This window comes from Hippopotamus amphibius, chromosome 2 (assembly GCF_030028045.1).
Source record: "Hippopotamus amphibius kiboko isolate mHipAmp2 chromosome 2, mHipAmp2.hap2, whole genome shotgun sequence".
Taxonomy (NCBI): Eukaryota; Metazoa; Chordata; class Mammalia; order Artiodactyla; family Hippopotamidae; genus Hippopotamus; species Hippopotamus amphibius.
Genome location: NC_080187.1, coordinates 149,534,340 through 149,557,677, shown reverse-complemented (window position 1 = coordinate 149,557,677; position 23,338 = coordinate 149,534,340). Strand labels below are relative to the sequence as shown.

At 51.0% G+C, this 23,338-nt stretch overlaps 1 protein-coding gene across 4 annotated transcripts in view; it reads left to right on the top strand.

Moving 5' to 3' along the window:
- ARNT2 (aryl hydrocarbon receptor nuclear translocator 2) overlaps positions 1–23,338 on the top strand; it is a 197,879-nt gene that overhangs the window by 58,868 nt on the left and 115,673 nt on the right. For 3 of the 4 annotated variants that reach the window (XM_057724319.1, XM_057724320.1, XM_057724318.1), the window contains exons 4-5: positions 5,968–6,181; positions 9,431–9,644. In XM_057724319.1, the coding sequence (XP_057580302.1) occupies positions 5,968–6,181; positions 9,431–9,644 (428 nt within the window). Of the gene's footprint in view, positions 1–3,633; positions 3,723–5,967; positions 6,182–9,430; positions 9,645–23,338 lie in introns of those variants that run through there. The other variant, XM_057724321.1, reaches the window with a different exon arrangement.

Here is a 23,338-nt window from a genome sequence, read left to right as displayed (position 1 = left end):
TGTTCTACATAGTGGCTTTGACAGCCTTAGTTCTTATGAATCAGAAGAGTCTGGCAGAGTAGCTGGTTAGAACCTGGCACAGTGTAGTGCATGAGCAACCAAATCACTAGGGAGTTTAGTCTGAGACATTCTTGTCGTTTCAGTGGGTTGGGGTTAGAATTAGGGTTAGGACGCTTTGGAATGAACTCTGTTTCAGGTGGAGCTAGTCCTCTGCCCTCAGGCCTGTATGGATCAGTCATCTTTGTAAATGTTTGGCTTTCAGGTCATTGACTTCAGTTTCGATGCCCTTCTTTCCTTGCTTAGCAACCCCAGCTTCTTCTGTTTTTCTCGTGCAGAGACTAATCTTGAGTTGAAATGACAGTACCTGGGTAACACCAGACTTTGTGGAGAAGGGGAGGAAATCGTTTCTGGAGTCAGCGTGTCTCTCTGGGAGCTGCCAGGCCTTCTCTTCCTTGTAAGCCTTAGGTCTCTTTGCCTGTCCGCCTCCCCGGCTGTTCCAGCTCTGACTCTGGGACCAGTTGGCACTCTGCCAAGGAGCGTAGTTCACATCCCGCTGGGTCAGTTCCTCTCTGAGCCTCAGGGTCCTCTTCCACGAAGGGCGGTCGCGAGGACCAGTGTAGCGACCACGGGCAGAGGCCTTGGGAAGCTGTGGGGAAGCTGTATAAACATGGAGGAAGTGGTCCCGCTGGAACGGGGATGATCAGTGGCTGGACCTGTGCCCCCGCTTCGGAGGACCTGGGCTTTCTCAGACTCCATCTCCCTGTGTTTTGCATGAGCCTTATCTTCAGCCTAAACACCTGGGTACCTTACAGCTGCTGTGCAGAAAACCATGCCTTGGATGGCTCCTGGGGGCAGGGTTCCTGCCTCTTTCCCAAGGAGGGAACATCTTTGGCTCCTTCTGCGGAAGCCTTGGGACCCAGGGAAACTGCCCTGCCGGATGTGCCCCTGTGGGTCTCCACAGGGCCTGTGGCCAGCGTAATGGTGGGGCTGCACAAAATGCCCCCTGCGGGCCTTCCCGGCTCTCATAGTGCCCTGCTCTGCTGCCCAGGAAGGGCTGGCCAGGACAGGAAGGGTGTTGCCTGAAAGCCTGCAGGATACTGTCTCCTTCCTGGTGTCAGGAAGGAGGAGCGAGGGCCAGCTTGAGCCTGAGGCTGCTACCAGACGGGAAGGACTCATGTGGAGCCCCGCTCCCCCCCCAGGATCCTCCCCGCTTGGTCGAATGGTTCCCCATCCCAACCCTGAAGGCCAGATGGTCTGCACCTCTGCAGAGGGTCTCCTCCCACAGTCTGCCTCCCCCTGGCTGGAGGGGACAGATGCTTCTTTTGCACAAGAAGAGCCGAAGACCTTTACCGAATCTGACCTTTACCGCTGCTTGGCCATGTGTAGCCAAGTGGACAGGCAAGGTGTTTTGCTTGTTTCCGGCTGGTCTGTTGTTGAGACCACGGTGGTCTGGAGAGCCGTGTGCGTGTCAGGAGGTGGCGATGGAAGCTGAGGTGGAGCTACTAAGCTGGCAGTGGAGTCGGGGGGTGGAGGATGTCAGCACTGACTTTTCAGGTTTGGGACCTGGCAGCGTGGGTGACTAGGCCTCCAGGGCTCACAGCTGGTGACAAGAGCAAAAAGAGGCAGCTGGAGGATGCAGGTTCACGACGTGCTCCACTCAGCCAGGCCTGCCTGAGGGGCATGTGCGGTCTTGGGGCCCTTCGGTTCCTGGAGATTTCCCGGGTCTTTTGTCATAAGTCCAATTTGTTCGTAAGTCCAACGAAGTTAGCCTGCGTACCCAACTAACACAGTTGGCTATATGGTACTGTACTGTAATAGGTTTATAATACTTTTCACACAAATAATACATAAAAAATGAACACAAAAAATAAAGAAAACTTTTAAAATCTGTACTACTGTACAGTAGTGCAGTACACCAGCTGGCATACAGGGGTGGCATCGAGTGAACAGGCAAGAAGAGTGACTGACTGGAGGAGGGAGGGGAGGTGGGAGGTGGTGGAGCTGAAGGATGGCCAGCAATAGGAGACGGAGGGCAGGCTGCAATTCTGCGCACACCTGACATTGTTGGAACACGTGTTCGCATCTTCGCAACTTGAAGTTCGCATGTAGGGGACTTACTGTACACAGGGATTGTGTTCTCGCCTGCCTCCTCTCTGTTGCCCCTGCTGGTCTGTCCCAGCCACCTGGCCCCAGCACCCAGACCTCATGGCGCCCCAGGCTTCTCGGGTCTGCGGTGACCAGGAGCCCTGGCCCCAGTGTGGAGCTGTCCCTGTCAGTCTGCCTGTGCAGGTCTGTCGTTCCCTCCCCGCCAGAGATGGGAGACTCAACTGCCACCTACAGAGCTGAAGGAAGATCTTTATTAAGATTTCACAAAACACCCCTTTTTTGTATTTAACCAGGATGGACTTGTATCTCACTGCTCCGATTACCCTTAGGAGGTCCCCCTTGGGAGCCAAGTTGGAAGAGAAACCCCAGGCAGCGTGCAGCTGCACCTCCTCTTTCCTGCCTTTGGTTTCTGCAGCCGTGTTCCTGGGCCAGGCTGGGGGCCCTATTGTCCCAGCAGAGGTGTCACAGCTGACGCAGTCACTGTCACTGCTGCAGAGCCCCTGCCCGTGCACCCACATAAAAGGGGGGGGCTCATTGCTTTATCGATACTGCATGTGGGGCCCATGAAACTCAGAAGCCAAGTTCACAGGCTGCCCCTGCAGCTCCTCCAAGCAGACCCCTCATCACCCTACACCCTATGGAGGAGATGGCCTTGGTCCTGGAGACACTTCCTTCTGTTTTCACAAGAGGGCATTTTTCCTGTTTCTTGCCTCCATGATCCTTCAGAATGAAACTATATATATACACACACACACACACACACTTTTTTAATAGATTCAGTAGCTACACTCACTTATTTATCAAATCTTGTTGCTGGGTAACTGGCAGGTCTTCGTCATTTTGACATTCAGTTGGTAACTCTCTCAGTCTTATTTTGTGAAATGATTGGAGCGTTTTCTGCACTAGTCAATCAATACAATCGGTTTTAAACAGTTGCCTTCGTGCCTCGGTCAAGCACCTGATCTCATGAGTTGGGTTTATCCAGAGTGGTGATGAAATTGCTTTAGATCTGTGTTTAACTAAGAACTTCACAAAGACGTCCCCCCTCCCCAGACGTTTGCAAAGCGAGATGGTCTGTGGCTCTTTTGGAAAGAGAATCGGAAGCAGGTGTTCCCTGGCCTTGCCTTGGCGCAGTCACCATGGTAACTAGCCGGGGGCTTGGACTTGGCCCTTTAGGTTTGGGGCATCACTGAAGGGATGGAGGGGACGGGCTGGGCTTGCATTTTTAGAAATATCCACCTGGTCACAGCATGTAGACTGAACTGAGGGTGATGAGATGAGAGAGGTGACCAGACTGCGGAGGCTGGTGGCACCAGGGTGAGGAGGAGGGGAGAAGCAGTGCCAGCCGATGGGCGTGGGCCAGGAGAAGGCGGAAGAGAACCGGGAGGTATTTAGAAGAGATCTGATGCAGACAGAGTGTGAGGGGAAGAAGCACTTCACCGTGTGCTGCCCTGAAGATGAGGAGGAGCGGACAGGGCTTCCTGTGCTGTGAGGGGCGTGGAGGAGCTGAGCACCTGCTGGAACAGAGGGTGGGCTGGGTGGGGTGACTCGGCGAGGGGGGCGTCCTAAAAGTCAGGCTGAGGAGATGGAACTTAGACTGCAAGTCGTATGAGCAGGTTAGTGTTCAGGAGTGCCTCTGAGCAGGAGAGGGGGGGAGGCACACCCAGGCGCCCCCAGCAGGGATGTGCGTCCTGCATCAGAATATACTGTCCCTGTGTGGCCAGGGTGCCTGCCCGACAGCTCCTTCAGAGCCCCAGGCAGCGTTCTCTGCACACCATCTCCCCTCCTGTCTGCCTCAACTGATGAGGTGTGGGCTGGCAGGGTGGGGAGCACGCCCTCGAGCAAGCTCACCCAGGCCTTCCAGATCCACGGTGTGCGGTGGGCCAGCGCCTCCAGGCCGCCTGTGACAGCTGCGTGCAGAGGAGGGCACAGGTCAGGGATGGTGATGGAGACTGGGGCACGCAGGGGTCCCCTGAGCAAATGCCTCCTTCTCCTCACTCCCCCCCTCCCCTGTCTCTGCGATGCTCCCCTCCTCGGTTGCCTTTTTTCTCTCTACAGTAAACAAGCCCCTGCCTGGTTTCCCCTAAACAGCGTGCATCCTCCCACGCCCCGTGGAGCAGGAGCACTTGGGCTGCCCCTGGATGTTTCCCGCACTCCCTAGTCAGCTCCCAAGGGTCCTCACTGTGGGCGGGAGGGGAGATATGGCTCCAGGAACCCCCTCGCTGGCCTCAGCTGCCCCCTCATCCTGCCTCCCACAGGACTCACCCACCTCCAAACCTCTCCCCAGAAGCCAGCCGAGGGGCATGGAAGACCCACGCCCTGTTACCAGCCTGACTTCTCATGCTCCTGGCTCCTTGGCCCTTTCCTCCAAGCCCCAAGACGGCTCCTGCACCGGGGCCTGTCTGCTCCTGCCCACGAAGGCTTCATCCCAGTTCCAGCCCTTTCTTTGATCCCGCTGATCCTCTTCCCAGAGTACTCCCCCTTTACCCCTGGCCAGATCAGGGCCAGCTCCCTCCCGGCACCTCCCTCGCCCCTTCCAGCCCCTGTTGCCCCCAGGACTACTCCTCCTCTCCTCTCTTATTCTCTCCTGTGGTCTTTAGTTTCCACGTGCCTTTCAGAGCATTTAATCACATTCTGCCCTCATTTCCACTGTGCAAGGTGATGCTGTACCATCCTAACTGGTGCCTAGTTGCTTTAGGACAGGACTGGGACATTCCTTGGTTCCTTCGTCCCCTCCCCTTTGGGCACCTGGCTCAGTGCTTCTCGTACAGAAGGTGCTCACCAGGCCGCCCAGGTCAGCTCTCCACAGTCTTGCTCCTCCTTGGTTTGTTTGCATGTTCATGGGGGGCCTGCCTGTAATCAGTCCTGCCTGGCGCCTGCCCCCAGCTTGGGAGGGTGAGGTGCAAAGCCCCATGAGTACATGCAGTGTGTGAGGCAGCCTTGCCTGGGGTGGTTCCTTTCTTGTTCTTAGTGTCACCCTGGTAGCTTGAGCACCTGTGAAACCCTAAATCCTAAAACACACGTGATGTATTTTCAGAGAATTCTTTTATCCCAAGTGACAGCTTTGTTTCAGTGTCGTTGAACTGGGTTGGCTGTTACTCCCTTTCAAGCCTAGAGGTGATAATCTCGAGACAGAAACATTCCACCATCCCCTTTTGCAAGTTTTTTATCTTCGCGCATCACCAAAGTTTGCTTTCAGAATTCCTGGCAGTGCTGGGTGTTTTAATGGGTGTTTTAATTGGCTCTCTGTTGTTTAGTGAGCAGGGTGCACCTGTTCTATTACTAAGCTGTAGAAAATGCGCTGTGTGTAGAGCTAAGGCTTGTTCATAACTTGATGGGATGTAGGTCTGTGGCATGGCTGCCTGCTCAGTGACACCAAGAGTGGCAAGGCTAGACGTTGCTTCTCACTGTGGGTCAAAGTATTCAAGCAGATGGTAACTACATTCAGTGTGTGTGCGTGTGTGTGCCCAGTATGTATGGATTCGTGGTTACACGTGGAAAGCAAGTTGAGTTCACTTTGGATGCCTGAAGGATAATGTTTTCATTCTTTATGCTTATTAAAAAGCACTTAGGTACATGGGAGCAGTGGGAAGCTTTGAGTACCTGTTTACAGATGAGTCTGACGCATCTCTGGAAGCCTGTTCCCCACCCCCAACCCCAAGACAGAAGCTTGCTAACGTGGCGGGGAGCTGCTCTGCCCAAGATGTGTTCAAAGCCATTGAATTAGCCATAGCGAGTTAGTCTTTTGGTTACTTGGTGTTAATGATGTGTGTGCCATTTTTCCCCGTCAGACAGTAACCCCCAGTCTGATCCTTCTCTTTCCCCCGCCCCCTCCCATCCTGATCTTGTGCTTTCGGGAAGAGAGAACCACAGTGAGATTGAAAGGCGGCGGCGAAACAAGATGACTCAGTACATCACCGAGCTCTCCGACATGGTCCCCACGTGCAGCGCGCTGGCCCGGAAGCCGGACAAGCTCACCATCCTGCGCATGGCTGTCTCGCACATGAAGTCCATGCGGGGCACGGGGAACAAGTCCACGGACGGCGCCTACAAGCCTTCGTTCCTAACGGAACAGGTACCCCGTTCCTGCTCCTTTCTTCCCTGGTAATGGCATCGTTGGAAGGGCAGAGAGTGACAGCGTCACCAAGATGAGATAAGCTACGTGGGGAAACCGGGTTAAAGGCTGCGGTAGGGACGAAACCAAGAAATTTTATTTCCACTCTTCACTGGGAAACTCTCTTCCGGGGAGTGTTTGTCTGATTTTTGCATCCTCTGCTTTTTTAAATTTCCCATGTACCTTAATTGGGCATCACTCAAAAAAAGACATTGTGCTTGGCATGCTAACACAGGAAAAAGCCAGCAAAGCCACAGTTCTTCTGTGCTAGAGTAGCGGTGGTGACCACTGTCATGATGAAGGGTTTGGTAGCTGTCACAGCAGTCATGGTGACAAGCATCCTGGCCAGCCTCTGCCCTGATCCTGGCCGAAGTCATATCTTTCTGTGCAGGATTTCATTTAATCCTTATTCTAGCCCGAGGAGGCAGCTGCTGTTACTCATCTCTGCTTTCAAGATGAGGAAACGGAGGCTTAGAGAGCGTCAGTCCCCTGCTCAGTGGTGGGGCCAGGGGTTGACACAGGTTGGTCAGACCCCAAAGCCATATGTTTAACAGCTGTACCAGTCATTGCATGGTTGGGAAGAGCGAACCCATGAAGTGGGTAGTGGGAAGTGTTTTGTAACTTGACGGTTCCATGCGCTGAAAGGCCTCTGTTCTCCATGCTGGTTGGTCGTAGTGTAAATCATCAGACGCTCTCAGCTTCTGTGTGCTCATCCATGGATGGACAGGAGCTTTCTGCCTTCCCGACTCTGAGGGCTTCTGCAGAATGAAGGAGATGTGGACTTGAAAGTGCTTTGTGTATGCTGCAGGCAGGGGGAAGGGAAAGCCGTGTGCTGTCAGTGATGCAGGTAGGAAGTGTTAGGTCTCATGGGGGCTTCTCAGGAGAGATCCGGCCCTGGCAGGCTATGAAGGAGCCCCAGCAGATGCACAGAAACAGAGGAGAGAAGGGGATTCAACATGAGCAGACCAGTGAGCGCCATGAGACCAGTGAGCACCGGGAGGAAGGGGTGAGGAAGGCGTGTCCAGAGACAGAATCGTTTATTCTGCCAGAGTGAGGAATCTGTTTATGCCGCGGGAGTTAGGTTTAGAAAAGGAGCAAGGGGAGAGGTGCTAATGTGTATTCCTGTGTGGCGGACATTTTAGCAAGGACTTTGGTCCTCCCAGGGCCCACGTGTTCCTCACCTCAAGGTGTGAGGAGGTGTGGCAGTGGAGTGACCCTCGCTGGGAGGCCACGGGGCATGGTGGCCCAGGGCACAGCGCCCAGCCTCTTTCCACCTCTGTAAAAGGAATGAACGCAGTGATGGCTCCCACCTGGTGGGGCTGTGGAGACAGGTAAGGGAGGCAGCAGAGGAGAATGTTTAACACGGGGCTGGGGTGAAATGAAGGATGAAGAGCTGGCAGGTGAGCAGAGAGAAATGCATCGTGCACCTCCCGACCGCTAGGGTCAGTGAAAAGCTTTTTCTGATGGTCTCCTTTTATGCCACAGTCCGTGCCTTTAGACCTTAGTTGGTTTAACTGGAGAATAAAGGCAAGGCTGGTTCTGGACTCAGGACACGGGACCTTGGTAATGAGTGATGTGCCCCCAGAAGACAAAAACCAGGAAGGAGGGTGTACAAAGAGGGGGCCATGATGAAAGTGAGGCTCTGTCCCATGAGTGCTTCCCACAGTCCTCACAAAAGATCTGAAACTATGAAAACATCCATGGAGTCATCAGTGTCCACTTCCTCTCCTCCGGAGACAGAGAATTCTCTACTTTCCCAGGCAACCTGTTTCATTTTTCACAGTCCTTCCTGTTGGGAAGACCTTCTCAGTACTGAAAATAAAACTGCTGACCCAATCTAAGAGACATGGAACAGCAGAAGTGCCAAGCAAGAGAAAGGGACAGAATAAACTTTTCCTTTAAAAATGCTTGTACCGTCTACTTCCGCCCTAGATTCCCAGGCAGAGGATATTAGAATTCTGACTCAGCCGAGGGCTCAGAGACACTTGCAAGTCTTCCCAGGTTCTGCTCACCAGCAAACTCACATTTTCTAATTTTCAGGCTTTTGGAGCCCCCCTTGGGATGGGCACCAGCTGCAGCTCCACGTCTTTTGCCTCCATGCAGTTGGCCCTTACTCTGTGTTACAGCGGGGCTTCCACTTAAGATTACGTGTGAGCAAAGGATTCCCGGCAAAAAGTGTTCGCCAACAGCTGACCAGAAGGATCACTTTGTTCTTTGGGGCCTGAGCAGTGTGTGAGGTGGTTGGAGAGGTGGCTGTGGACTCCAGCACTTGTAGAAGAGATAGCTCCCTAACTCCTGCAGGAACAGAGCCCCTTTCATTCAGCAGGAAAGGGCTCCTAAGTTTGATGTGAGAATGACAGGGTAGGCAGCCTTGTCTGAGCTGCCTGCAGGCACCGCAAAGAAAAGACATTTTAACAAAGTTGATTTTGCCCCCTCTATGTCCTTCCTGGGATGATGGCCGGGTATCCTGCCACCCATTCATTGATCCCAGACAGCTTCCTTCCTGCCTTCACTGACAGTCATGAGCCCTATACGTCAATGTGACTCCAGGGCTGGTGCAACCAACCTCTCTTCTCACCGTAAAGTGACATGGACAATGCTAGGTGCCCTGCCACCTCCTGGGATTACTCTGAGAGTCTGTTGAGATGTTGGCTGTCAAAGAGTTCTGGAAGTTTGACAGATGTGCAGATGTAAGGTGATACTCTTCTATCCACTGCCAACATTAAGCTCAGAAAGGAAGGCAGAGAAGAGGAATGAGTGCACTGCCAGTATGGCAGGTGGTGGCTAGGGAGACACCTGGTGCCTTTTTTCTCTCTTCGCACTTCCCATGAGCACCATGAGCACCCTTCTGCTCCAATGTTGTGACTGCAGTTTGAATGTGTAGGTGAGGCCATTCACACCTCTGGCAACCCAACACCTTCTGGTGATCACTTCTCACTCTCTCATTCCCCTGGGCTGGAAATTTCCTCTCCCTAAGAGAAGGCTGGTTAAGACAGGGTTAACAGTGTTTGGAGTAGCTGTATCTTAGGGCTAGCGTTAGCTTTGTGCATTTTTAAAGCTCATTTTCCAAAAAATAAAAAAGCAAAGTTCCCAAAAATGTTTGTGTATCACAAATGAATTTCTGAATAAAAGTTGAAGGTTGCTAATAAGACTATTTAATTGGCCTAAGTTTGTCCGTGCTTGGTCCTAATCATGTTTTTTTCCTCCCAGGAACTGAAGCATCTCATCCTTGAAGCAGCTGATGGATTTCTGTTTGTAGTGGCGGCTGAGACAGGGAGAGTGATTTATGTGTCTGACTCCGTCACCCCCGTGCTGAACCAGCCCCAGTCAGAGTGGTTTGGGAGCACCCTCTATGAACAAGTGCATCCTGATGATGTGGAGAAGCTGAGAGAGCAGCTGTGCACTTCAGAAAACTCAATGACAGGTCAGTGTAGCTCTCTCTATGAAGCTTTTTCCCTAGAGAGAAATTTCTTTAATTAAACATATCAGGAAGCTGGAGGTCAGAAAAAATTGCATATGGGTGAGGGATATATTTGCCTTAGCTTGTGTAATAGCTTCATTTATTCTGTAACAGTCTAAAAATTCATTTTTAATACATCATTTTTTCCTATATTTTACCCGCAATTAGGGGATATTGCCACTAGGAGGCACTGTTGACACATTAGTCACAACCACATGATCTGAAATGAGGATTATGCCTCAAGCGTGTGATTATCTGTGAACAGGCATTGATTTCCCAGGCTTTATTTACTGGAAATGAAATTTCTTATTGAGATGTTTAAATGCAGCCAGCTCTGCTATAACATAGGATACATGTTATAAAGATCACTGCAGTAAACAAAATCATGAAATAAAAACCACAGGGTTTAGCAGGGGAAGTGGGCTAGGAACACAACACTCAAAAATTTGCCGGTGACAGGTAAGAACAAAACTAGGAACCTAATAAAATTGGGTGCACAGCTTGACACATTCAATGGTTAAGAAATTTATAAATATTACCGTAAATGTGGCACTTGACCTTGACACTGACTTGAAGTGTACTTGTGGAAGTGAGCCTCGAAAGGGCTGCTACTTGGGTGTTACTGTGAAATAGTGCAAAGACAGTCATGTGAAATCAGGCAGAAATCAAAAACTGTAACACCAGATGTTGAACAGGTACGGTTCATAACACACACGGTAAGTCGAGGCGGCTGCTGTGTGCCTGAGTGTGTGCATTTTGTGAATTCCTATGTGGCTTGGTTCAGCTGGGTGCAGTTTTCTGTGTTCATCTAGTTTATTTCTTGCAGATGAAATCATTCATGAGCAAACACAAAATTGAGTTCTGCTCTAATCGTCCCCCGATGTATCAATGGTATTGGAACAGATTTGCATTTTCAAAACAAGTGTTATAGTAGGGCTGACTACACCATAATACTTGCATTCCACTTTATGATAGATCTGCTTGTGCAGTGGCGCTCTTCCTGCCACACTGAGAGCTGCTGGGTTCTCATTCACTTCTGGGTCTGCCTGCAGAGCCTCACTCAAGTGCTTCGCACACAGTAGGCATTCAGCAGAAGCCTGGTGAGTGAATGAGGCAGTGCTTTTGCTCATGGTATAGCCTTCCACTGCTGCCGTAACAAAATACCACAGACCAGGTGGCTTAAACAACTGACTTTTATTTTCTCACGATTTTGGAAGCTGAAAGTCTAAGATCAAGGTGTTGACAGGTTTGGTTTCTGGTGAGACCTCTATCCTGTTCCTGCAAATGGCCGTCTTCTCACTCTGTGCTCACGTGGACTTTGCTCTGTGTCCATACATCCCTGGTGTCTCTCCCTCTTTCTTCTCATAGGGACACCAGACCTATTGGATTAGGGCTGTACTCTTTTTTTTTCTTTTAGTAAATTTATTTTAATTTTATTTATTTATTTTTGGTTGTGTTGGGTCTTTGTTGCCGTGCATGGGCTTTCTCTAGTTGCAGCAAGCGTGGGCTACTCTTCGTTGTGGTGCGTCGGCTTCTCACTATGGTGGCTTCTCTTGTGAAGCACGGGCTCTAGGAGCACGGGCCCTAGGAGCACGGGCTTCAGTAGTTGCAGCTCGTGGGCTCAGTAGTTGTGGCACATGGGCTTAGTAGCTGCACGTCATGTGGGATCTTCCCGGACCAGGGATTGAACCCGTGTCCCCTGCATTGGCAGGTGGATTCTTAACCACTGTGCCACCAGGGAAGTCCCAGGGCTGCTGTACTCTTTTGACTTTCTTTGACTTTATTCACCTCCTTAAAGTCCCCATGTCCAAATACGTTCACATTCTGAGGTCCTGGGGGGCTAGGAGTTCAAGATATTAGTTTTGGGGGGGCATAATCCAGTCCGTAACACCTGTGATGAGACTGAATCCGATGTTGTCGACAGTGACAGGAGTACCGCTGATTCTGAACCGTAGTAGTCATTTTCTCAGTGTTGGTTATCAATGATGTATGAAAAGGAGGGAGAAGATAGAGGAGTAAGGTGTGAGGACAGAGTCTACCTCGTGCTTATCTCTGTGTCTCCTGAAATGATGACACGTGACCTGGGGGTGAGCTCTCCTTGCTTGTAAAACAACGATGCTGAAACAGATGCAGAGAACGATGTGCTCTGCTGTCCCCCAGCCTGGGCGGGATTAGAGAACTCCCTGTAGACATCCTTGGGAACACACCTTGTGAAGTTAAATGTCTGAGAGGGGTGTGAAAGGGAAAATAAATCGTCCAGGAAGTGTGGGTTTGAGAGCTGAAATCACCTTCCCTGGAAAGAGCTGTCTTTTTCCAGACTTCGGTGTTTGAACACAGGATGTGGCTTTTTGAAACCAGTCGAGACCCTGTTGGTGGGGGAAGTGATGGTCAAGGGCAGGTCAGGTTCTGGGTCAAGGATTTAGCTAACCGGCTCACCAGAGTTGGGTAGACACTTCTGTCTGTGGGAAGTCCTAATGTGTCTGGCAGGGTTTAAAGGGGCAGAGTGAACCACATTTGGACAGAAATGTCCCTGGAGTGGACATTGGTTGGTGGCCTTGGCAGCCAGAGCTAGTGTAGTGGAGGGAGTCCTCCAAGATGCCAGAGAAGACCCAGTGAACCCTGAGTGGCCAGGCCCTTCTTATGAGGAATGAGGTGGGATGGAGAAGGGTGGTAGAGAGGACCAGGTCTCTTCCAGTGCCAGAGAGTGTGATGCGAATCTCCCAGGACATACAACATAAAAGCTTATTGATCCAGTGGGGGAGAGCTTGGGACAGCTCACTGCAGCATGGCTGCCGCTGGCCTCAGGGTTTTGCTGGCCCCAGGACTGGGCAGGAGCTGGGCTTTGTAATCAGCCAAAGTGTAGATGTAATAAAAAAACCTCAGGGATGATTTGATGCCTTCCGTTATTGGACTAGGGTTTCTCAACCCTCCTGTCCTCAGCCATGTTCAGTTTCAGGCCTGGAGAGAGGTGACATGGCCCACTGGATGGGGAGTCAGGGTGGGAGGGAGGGTGGCCCACTTGACCCAACTGAGCTCCCCTTCTCTGAGCCTCTCAGTCAGTAGAGGGTCCCTGTCCCATCCATGGGACTTGCAGGGTGGCCTGTGCTGAGTGTGTGGGGCATTGCGTGTGCGTGATGGGAGGGGGACAAGACGCCTGATGACAATGGGGCCTGCAGACACCCCTACTGACTCGAGGACCCCAGGAAAGCGATGCTTGCACAGAGCTGCCGTTACTGGGGTAGTGGTGATGATGGAGTTCTTCTTTGTGGAATTACGTATTTCCCCCTAGCTAGAGAGGTGATGGCAAAAAATTGGTCAGAAGATACCATAGAGTCTCCTTGGAATGGACACAGGCATCGTGGAGTTATGTGGACCAGTGCCATGATTTGATTTGTCCGTGAATAAAAACTGGGATTTATCAGTGTGAAGAGGGACTAGGTGGAGCCCTCACCTTCCCACAGCAGCACTGCTGATAGAGGAAGTGCTGCAGGGGCCTGGGGAGCCCTGTTCCGCTTTTCCCTCCGCGATTTTGGCAAGTTCCTTTCTTGACTGGACCTCATTCTCCTTATCTCAGCCTAGGAAATTTCTAGGATGCCTCTAGCTCTATTCTACTCTCTTGCCCAAGGCTCCGGTATAGAATTTTTTTTATTAATTAATTTTTATTGGAGTATATTTGCTTTTACAATGTTGTGTTAGTGTCTACGGTACAGCAAAGTGAATCAGCCATGCATATACGTATAACTGGATTTCCCTCCCATGTAGGTCACCACAGAGTATTGAGTAGAGTTCCCTGTGCTATACAGTAGGTTCTCATTAGTTATCTATTTACATAATATACACATATATACATATATACACTATTATACACAGTATTAATAGTGTATATATGTCACCCCAATCTCCTAATTCCTCCCACACCCCTCTTCCCCCTTGGTATCCATACATTTGTTCTCTGCGTCTGTGTCTCTATTTCTACTTTGCAAATAAGGTCATCTGTATCACTTTTCTAGATTCCACATACACGTATTAATATATGATATTTGTTTTTCTCTTTCTGACTTAATTCACTCTGTATGACACTCCCAGTATAGAATTTAATCCACTGATTTGAGAAATGGTGGGAGGTTGGAGGAGAGGAACTAAAAGCTACCACCAGGTCCCCAGCTCAGGGCCACATGCCCAGGCCCCTCCGGGCCCCTTTCCCATGAACCATCCCTTGTGGGTTTTCACGGCCTGGGAGCAGGGAGGCAGCATGGCCCAGGAAACTCAAGAGCTGTGCAGAAAGCATGTTTGTTCTGCAGGACTTGGATTGACCATAGCTTGAGGGGGCCACTGCTGAGGTGTGTTTACTCACAACAAGAACCCGGCTCCTTTCAAGGACCTATTTTGGCAGGAGGGTCAAAGGGATCTGTCATCTCAAGCTGAGTAACTCTGGATGTAAACCTGGACAGCCTCTCCACAGACAATGCCTGGGGGTTACTGAGCTTTCCCTTTGCAGGAGTGATGGGGATGTTGAGGACTCCTCGGATTCTAGAGGGTTCTAAGGGCTGGTTAGGGGGAACCAGGGCCTTCCTCTCAGAGACCTCCATGCTGATAGGAAAGAGCAGCCCCAGAACCGGCCTGGTTCAAGGGACAGAAAACCAACCCCAGTGGGCTTGAGTGAAGAAGAAAGTTCACTGGCTCGTGTAACTGAAAGGAGTTTGCTGGCTTCAGGCTCAGAAGGATCCAGGTTATCAAACACTGTAAACAAAAGTACAGTCAATCTTTGCTATTTGCAGATTCAGTATTGGTGAAGTTGGTACTAGCAAAATTTACTTGTAACCCCAACATCAGTGCCCATGGGGTTTTTGAGGTCATTTGCAGACTTGCACAGAGTGGTGAAAATATGTCCCCTGATGCTCACAGTCCAGCCAAGGTCACACAGGAAGACAGCCTGCCTTCTGGTTTCAGCCCTCATAACTCGAAATGCGTGTTCTTCTGGCAGTTTATTTTGTGCCATGTTTTTTGGTCTTTTTGTGCTTTTTTTGTTGGTGATTTGCTGTTTAACATGAACCCTCGGGAGCAGTGCTGAAGTGCTGTCTAGTGTTCTTAAGTGCAAGGCTGTGATGTGCCCTACGGAAAGAAGACGTGTGTTGGGTAAATTCATTCAGGCCTGAGTCATAGTGCTATTGACTGTGGGTTCTGTGTTAATGAATCAACATGTATTAAAGAAGGCATCTTTAAACAGAAACACACAGAAAACAAGACTATGTGTCCATTGGTTGATAAGAATGTTATGACCAGAGACTGGCAGGAACCTAACCCTGGATTTCCCTTAGAAGCAATGGTTCAGTGTTTCCTCATTAAGGTGTTTGCAGTGACTTGATAGAACAGAACTACTGCGAATAGTGAGAATCAACTGTGTATCTTTTTCTCCATCTCCCAGCTTTATTTCTTTTTAAAGCTTTATTGAGGTACAATTGATATACCAGAAATTGCACATATTTAATATATACAATTTGATAAGTTTGGACATATGCACACACCCATGATACCATCACCACGATCAAGGTATTAAACACATCCTTCACCTCCAGAAACTTCCTTGTGCTCTTTTATGGATTTTTTCTTTTTCGTTTCCTTTCCTCTCTCTCCCCCCCTCCCTCCCTCCCTTTCTTCTTTCTCTGTCTCTCTCCTTTTTTTCTTTCTTTTTTTATAAGAACACTGAACACGAGATCTCTCCTTACTCTATTTTACAGTGCACATTACTGCATCATTAACTATAGGTACAATATTGTAAGCAGATCTTGAGAACTTACTCATCTTGTATAACTGAAACTTTATGCCCATTAAGCACCAACTCCCCATTTCCCCCTTCCCCCAGCCCCTGGCAACCACCATTCCCCTCTCTGCTTCTGTGAGTTTGACTACTGTAGACACCTCATATAAGAGGAATCATGCAGTATTTGTCTTTCTGTGACTGGCTTATTTCACTTAGCATACTGTCATCTAGGTTCAAACCTATTGTTGCAAATAAGACTAACTTCTGTAAGGCTGGATAACATTCCATTGTATGTATGTACCACATCTTCTTTATCCATTTATCTGTCAGGGGGCATTTGGGTTGTTTCTGCATCTTGGCTACTGTAAACAATGCGGCAATGAACATGGGAATGCAGATATTGCTTTGAGATCCTGCTTGCAATTCTTTGGGATATACACTATAGCCAGAAGTGGAGCTGCTCCCGGGCAGGGTTGATTCTCAGCCAGGCTCTCCTCATATGACAGCAAAGGTATTTACTAGAAGCTCTGAGTTTATGTTCTACTAGCTTTGTAACACCAGCAGAAACAGACTGCCTTCCCAGGAGTTCTAGCAAATGTCCCAGGATTGGCTCTCTTGGATCAGCTTGGGCTACCTGCCCTGCCCAATTCCAGCGGCCAGGGAGTTAGAGCCAGGGTGTGAAGCCAGCTTCTCCACCCAAGACACTTGGGCCCAAGAGTTGGGGAAGTGTGATTTTCCAGAGGAGATTAGCGCAGTCACTGAAAGGAGGAAAGGGATTCTGGGCAGGCCCAGTTGGCCCTGGCTGGGAGAGCAAGGCTTGGGGTGTTAGAGGTGATCCCCCCAGGGAAGGATGGGTGTTCTCCCAGAGAATGGGGAGCACCTTCTCCTCTTACTGGGAACACTGGGGACATTGGGGTTGTAGGATTCTGAGCTGAAGATGGAGTCAGTGTCAGGCATGAAGGAGGGCAGTGATCAGGTAAAAGGTTGATGGAGGGAGGCGCTGCAGAAATAATTATTGCGGGTCTTGGATTGACCTGAGCCCCAGCTCACTGTGTGGAAGGAGAGGAACCAGGGAGAGACCTGGGCTTTCCAGGTGGTGGCAGAGCCTCTGACTGTAACCAGATGTGCCCAAGCGGTGGGGGTCAGAGGGCAGGCAGTGCAGTGAGCAGCCCAGGAGGGTGCAGAGGGAGCGAGTCCTTCTCTGCGTCTTCCGTGATCTATCCCAAGCCCCCCTCCCCCGTGGCTGCTGAACCCTGGAAAGCCCCAATCCTGGTGAGCAGAAACTGCAGACGCCTTGTCAGCGACACTGCGCTGCGTAGGAAGTGCCCGGCATTCCGGCGGGGAGGCGGATGTGGAAGAGGATAACCCATGGCCTCGTCAAGACTAGGCTGATTTGGCTCATTTCCACACTTTGCTCTTCTGTGGCTCTGTTTCTGCTTGACTCTTCCTTCGTTCCGAGAATTGGGTCAGCCTGTTGGTTCAGTATAGGGAAGAACTTTGCAATAGTTAGAACTGTCCAAAGGCACCTAGAGTGTAAACCGAGGCCGAATTAATCTTCCTTCCTTCCTTCCTTCCCTCTCTCCCTCCCTCCCTCCTGCCTTCCTTCCCTCCCTCGTTCCTTCCCTCCCTCCCTCCTTCCCTCTCCTCTTTCTTCCCTCCCTCCCTGCTTCCCTCTCCTCTTTCTTCCCTCCGTTTCTTTATCCAGTCACTACTCTTAAAAAATCATTTATTCATTCATTCAACAAATACCTGTTTTGCATGGCCATAGAGAGGTCATCTGGGATGCAGCCTCTCCTTCCGGATCAGTGACAGGAGTTTCCAGCTGTTGTTGAATGAACGGACCGCCATTTCCTAACTGTTCCAAATTATGTGTGATAATTTGGGGAGCGCCCCAGCCAGGTTGTTCCCTGATGGCTTTGGCCGGAAAGCTCCTGTGCGTGATTCACGTCCCAGTCAGCTGTGATTAAGCTCCCCTATCTCCCCGAGAGCTTCGCCGAAGTCCAGAGATACTTTCAGCCTTGGATCACAGGATTTGGCTGGGCTGTGGTCCGGGCACCGATAGCAGCTCACCAGCGAGCTGAGCTCAGCCAGCTCTGCTCGCTGACCTGTCATCGCGCTGTTCCTGGGAGAGGTTACAGAGGCTGCATGCGCTCTGCAGCCTCCCTGCTCGTCTGCGAGAGGGGACGCCTGGGGGGACACGGTGCACGTTTTGCTTTTATTTTCTCATTCAACCCTAACAGTGAAATATCAGTCACTATAACAAACTCTCTTACATACGTATAGCACGTTTTTACCACTTTAGTGGATATGAACCCGGGCTGCAGGTTAGACTCAGTCACGTGGGGAGATGTGACCAATATACCTGCCCAGGACTGTGGGAGGGTGTTGGCACAGGTACTTGGTAAAAGCTTCCCAGGTGACTCTGATGCACAGGTGGGCTCGAGAACCCTCACTCCTCTGGGCTTCAGTATGGTTCTGTGCATGGAGAGGGGTTTGATCCTATTTCACAGGTGAGAAGCGTGAAGCTTGATGTCACTGGGAGGTTCCCAGGGCCACACAGCTAAGGAAGACCCAACAGCTCCTACAAAAGGAGCTTGTTCTCAATGAAGACAAAGCTTTTGTCTCCTTTGGGTGCATCTGAATACAAAGAAGCCTTGAAAGCCTTAGCATGGCCCGCTGTAGCCCAGGCAGTCAGAGCAGCCCAACCCAGGCTTTGGGGACCCTGACTCACAGAGCGAAAAGAGAGCCGTAGTCAGGGGAGTTCAGAGTCACATGACTGGTAAACAGGTCACATGACTGGTAAGTGGTGTCAGAGCTTCGAGGCTGTAGTCGGATGCCCCAGGGCTCTCCAGGGTCTCATGGTTTAGCGCAGTGGTTCTGAAAGTGTGGTCCCTAGTCCAACTGTATGAGCATCACTTGTGAACTTGTTAGAGATGTAGATTCTTGGCTGAACCCCAAACCTGCTGAATCAGAAGCTCCGGGGGCCGGGTAATCTGTATTTTTACCCTCCCTCCACGTCATTCTGATGCATACTGAAGTCTGAGGATCACTGGTTTCGGGAAACTGTCCTGGAACATGATATCAAATCACCTGGATTGAGTCCATCTCTATTTTGACCTTGTCAGGCTCTTTGATATCTGGGTTTAACTTTCCTCCTCAGAAAGATGGGGAATAAATACATGGTTTTATGAAATGTCTTACTAACTATGAAGCTCAAGGCACATGTTTGTTTGAACTGGGAAGGTAAACCCTGATAAGATCTAGCAAGTGTGCTTTGTGAACCGCAGTACCTGTGTCTCCTGGGAGCTTCTTAGGAACATAGACTCACAGGCCTCATCCTGGGCCTACTGACTCAGGAGCTACATTTTAATGAGGTCCCCAAGGGATTTATATGCACATTCTAGATTGAGAAGCCCTGAACTGAAGAATTTAGCAAGTTGTGGTTAGGGTCTTGCAGCTGCTGGGGTCGGGGATGTCCTTTGACTGCTGGGACCAACAGCAAGTGGGGGGATTGGCCCCAGCGACTTCTGCTGCCCGGCTTGGGTTTGCCCAGCTCCCGGGTCCAAGACCCGGCCTTTGGGGAGAGCAGTTGGAGGAGCAACCTTTGGAGGTTTGCTGCCCAGAGTGCAGCCTGGCCAGGCAGGCGGACATGCACGTACAGAGCAGCCTGCGGCCCTGGGACCTCGCTCTGCAGTCCACACATGGCAGATTCTCCACCAGGGTCGGGGGGCAGGCTTGCAGGTTGGCAGTTGGCATCCTCCACTGCGGAAGAGGAGGAGAGCTAGGAGCCGAAGACAGGCCCACACCACACCCTGCGAAGACCCGGGCTGGAGCAGAAGAAACCCAGTTACGCGTGACGCCACGAGGACAGCAGGCCCGCACGGGAAAAGTGCTCACGGTTGTCAGCGTTCAGTCTCACCCATCCAAGGCAGCTGGGCCTCCTTCGCAACACTTTGCAAAGGAGGGCAAGGACAAAGTTGTGTTGGACTCAGCCACACAGTTGAGTCCTTCCAGGAAGAACGTCAGGCTGATAATTGGTCCCACGGGGGTCCCGTGAACTATGAAGTCCGTCCCTGTAGTATCAGCTCCGGAAAAAGATGGTCTATTTCCAGATGTCAGTCATGAAGGTAATTTCATGAAAACCGTACTTGCAAATCTATAGCTTATTTTCTTTGGAATAGCCACACTTAGTCTTTGCACTAATGCCAGACTCTGAAATCCTCAACACATTCCGCAGTCCCTTTCTTGCCATATTAGGTAACTTAGATAAATGTGGCAAAAAAAACCCCAAAATCCGTATTTTCTCTGGGTCAACTATTAACACTGTGATTGGGTTTCTCTTGTTTGAAGTAGAAATAAAGTGTTTTAGTGGCAAGAAAAGCATGCTTATGTGATTCGGGCTCCTCAGCAATTGCCCAATTGTGTAGTAAACACTTAGGCCACTGGAAACAGCGTTGAGAGTTGGATCACCAGAGGTGCTTGGTAAATGCACGTGCGAGTGAAATCGGAGAGTCACGGGCCGGTTATTTTCATGTCTTCCTAGTGACTTTCCCACTAGAAACCGCAGCCTACTTAGATCTGTTATCCCAGATGTTTCTTTGGCGCCAGTTCAGGTCTTTCTCATTGTTAAATGTTTATACAACCTGCCTTGTTTTGCTTTGCTACATACCCAGCACGCTGCTGCTGCGGACCTGTGTGTGTTTTTCTCTCCTGTTTGATGTTGGAGATGTTTCATGAATCTGGACAGACTTGCAGCTCAGGCCGCTGGGTTCACTGTCCCTCTGGTGTCACGGCAGATGAAGGAGTAGGGCAGTGTTTTCACACACAGCGCAGACGGTGGCTGGAGGGCCGGCTTCCCTGCACGCAGAGAGCCCACCCCGGCCTGCGTGTGTGCTGATCACGGCGGGGAGGGGTCAGGTGGGGTGGGCATGGGGGCCAAGGGGAGGCCGCTGGGGGTCGTGGGAGGGTCCCTGCCCTTAGAGTCAGATGGACCTGGTGACAGTTACGGTTCACGGCCCTTTATTTTGGGAGAATGACAGTCTCCCTGGGCTCAGTTTCGTCACCTGTAGATGCAGACAATAACACGTCCCCTGCAGAACTGCACTCACGCATGCACGGCATGACGTATGGAATAGTATTCATGATTATGTTAGGGAATTGTGGAGATTTCATTCATAAATCTCCACTTTTAAATCACTGAGAATTGTTCCACACTGTCCGTCTTGCTTGCTTTATTTCTCTTCTTCCCCCTATAAAACGTCTCTTAGGATTTTGGCATGGTTGACAGGGGAGGGTGGGTAGACTGACCTTTCTGAGTTTTGCCCACTTACAAAAGGACGGCTCCCCCCTCCCACCCTGTGCTTGAGAGCGTCCTTCGCGCAGTCAGGAGGAGGAGAGGGGTGGTGAAGATGGAAGATGTGCTTACTCTCGCTCTCTGTTCTGTGGATTGATTGATTCATTTATCCAGCACGTTATTTATTGAGTGCTAACTCACTTTGTGCTGAGTGTTGGGGATCTAGTGATGAACAGAATGGATGCAGTCTGGCTCTTGTGGAGGTTACAGTTTAGTAGGGAAGAGAGACGGCAAAGAAATAATCACATATAACACACATAACACCATGACAAGTCTTAAGGAGGAAGAGTTCCGGGGGGGTGGGTGTGGGGGCTGCATGGAGAACAAATAACATAGGATCTGGCTCCTCTGGGCAGGTTGGTGTGGGCTCTTGTGAGTGCATGAGGCTTAGTGAGGTCTGGTAAAGAAGCTAAAGGTTACTTGAGGCAGAGATGGTGGAGGGTGAGGAGAGTGGATGCTGGGTCTCAGAGCATAAGCACCCAGGCCACTGCAGGTGTTCAGCCAGATGAGTCCCGGGATCCATGTTGCTTGTGAGAAGCTCACTCTGGCTACAGAGTGGAGACCATGTTATAGGGGAGCCAGCCTGAGTGGGGGGTGGGGCAAGGTAACGAGGGTGCTGGAATTACCAAGGGGCAGTGACTCAGGCAGGGGTTAGGATGGTGTCTTAGTTTCCTTGAGCTGCAGTCACAATTTCCCACAAACTTAGCAGCTTAAAACAATAGGAATTTACTCTCTCATAGTTCTGGAGGTCAGAAGTCCAGAATCAAGATGTCAGCAGGGTTGAGCCCTCCTGTAGCCTCTGAGGGAGACTCTGTCCCCGGCCCCTCTCCTAGCTTCTGGTGGTGGCCGGCAATCCCTGGCGTTCCTTGATTTGTAGACACATCACTCCCATCTCTGCCTCCATCATCACATGGCATGGGTGTCTCTGTGTCCAAATTTCCCTCTTCCTATAAGGAAGCCAGGTGTATTGAATTAGGGGCCACTCTGATAGAGTAGGACCTCATTTTAACTTGGTTATATCTATTGGAAAGACCCTATTTCCAAATATTGTCACCTTCACAAGTTCTGGGTAGATGTGCATTCTGGGGACGTACTATTCAACCCGGTACAGGTAGTGAGCATGGAGGTGGAAGGGAGTCAGAGATTCCAGAGATGTTTAGGCAGCAAATCCAACAGGGAGAGATGATCCACTAACCCTAGTTCCTTATCATCCCAAATCACGTTTGAAAAGCTGATGATCTAGGGCCTTTGGTGACCTTTTGTTGCTGCCTGAATTGTCATTGACAAGTTTTACCACCAGAAGTGAGTTGGACTGGAGAGAGCTGGAGGCAGCCCCTCACTGGCCCTGACTTGTCCCGTTGGATCAATTCACAGAACTCGTTCATTCCTGTCATGCGTTTGTACCCCCGATGCGTCCCTTTGGACCCATCAGCCTGCTTTCATGATCAACTTGGTGACGACGCAGAATGTGCTCAGTGTCCACTGCTGGGAAGCAGAGAGACTCAGTGTTGTTCCTTTTTTATAACTGTGAGTCACCCTGCAGCTTGAGTCAACCGTGTCATGACCCCAGGACTACGTCTTGCAGCCCCAAGGGGTGGGGTGGATTTTACTTGCCCCTCCCCACCTTTGCATGGTGCTCCTTCAGATCTGAGCCTCGGTAGAGGTTGGGCTGTGTTCTCCCAGTTCCTCTGCTTCATCCTCCTTCTCCCCTCCTCGTTTCCTTCCAGCTGGACCTGCTGGTGCTCACCCCTCATCCATGTGAAGTAGGGTTAAGCCTTCCCCAAAGGCAGGATACAGAGCAGCCTCTCAGGACAGGTGGGGCCTGGAATTCAGCCACCCATCCAGACCGGGGCGGGCAGTCTCATTCCTCCGGTGTGCCCCTTGCCTAGTTGGCCCTGCCTCTCTTGCTCCCTCCAGCTCCTACCCTGGGCTTCCATCTCTCTTCGCCTGCCCTCGTTCTGACTTGATTCACTGCCTGATATCTGAATCCTGCCCACCTCCCCCTGCCTTGGGCCAGACCTGCCATTTGCACTGTCTTCGTTGACAGAAGCAGCTCCAGACACAGTCCAAAGGCCGGGTTGTGCTGAGAGCACTGGAAGGTCGCCACGGCTGAGAGCAGGCTCCGTGGGGAGAGAGTAGGGGTCCGGCTCAGGGCCTGAAGCTGGAGAGGGAGCCGGGTGATGCTAGGGTGACTGAGGGCAGGGGCCAAGCAGTGCACATCCGAGAGCGGAGGTGGAGTTTGTCCCCCAGCTTGGGACGTATTCTGCTGGGACACGGGCCTGGCCCGTCTTCAGGGTACACAGTCAGTTTCCAGATGTAGGGCTTAGATGGTTGGCTCAGCCGCTGTGCCTGCGTTTGGAGTCGGCCCCTGCAGCTGTGGCAGGACACCCATCCCCTCACCAGACCCCGACTCTTTTCTCATCCTGTCCTGGCCTCCCCTGTCTCAGGACCTAGCCTGCGATGTCCAGAGCAACAGCTCGTTAGGGAAAGAGTCCAAAACTGAAGTGTGCCCAGCTTTGCATATGGAAGAGACCTGCCCAGGAG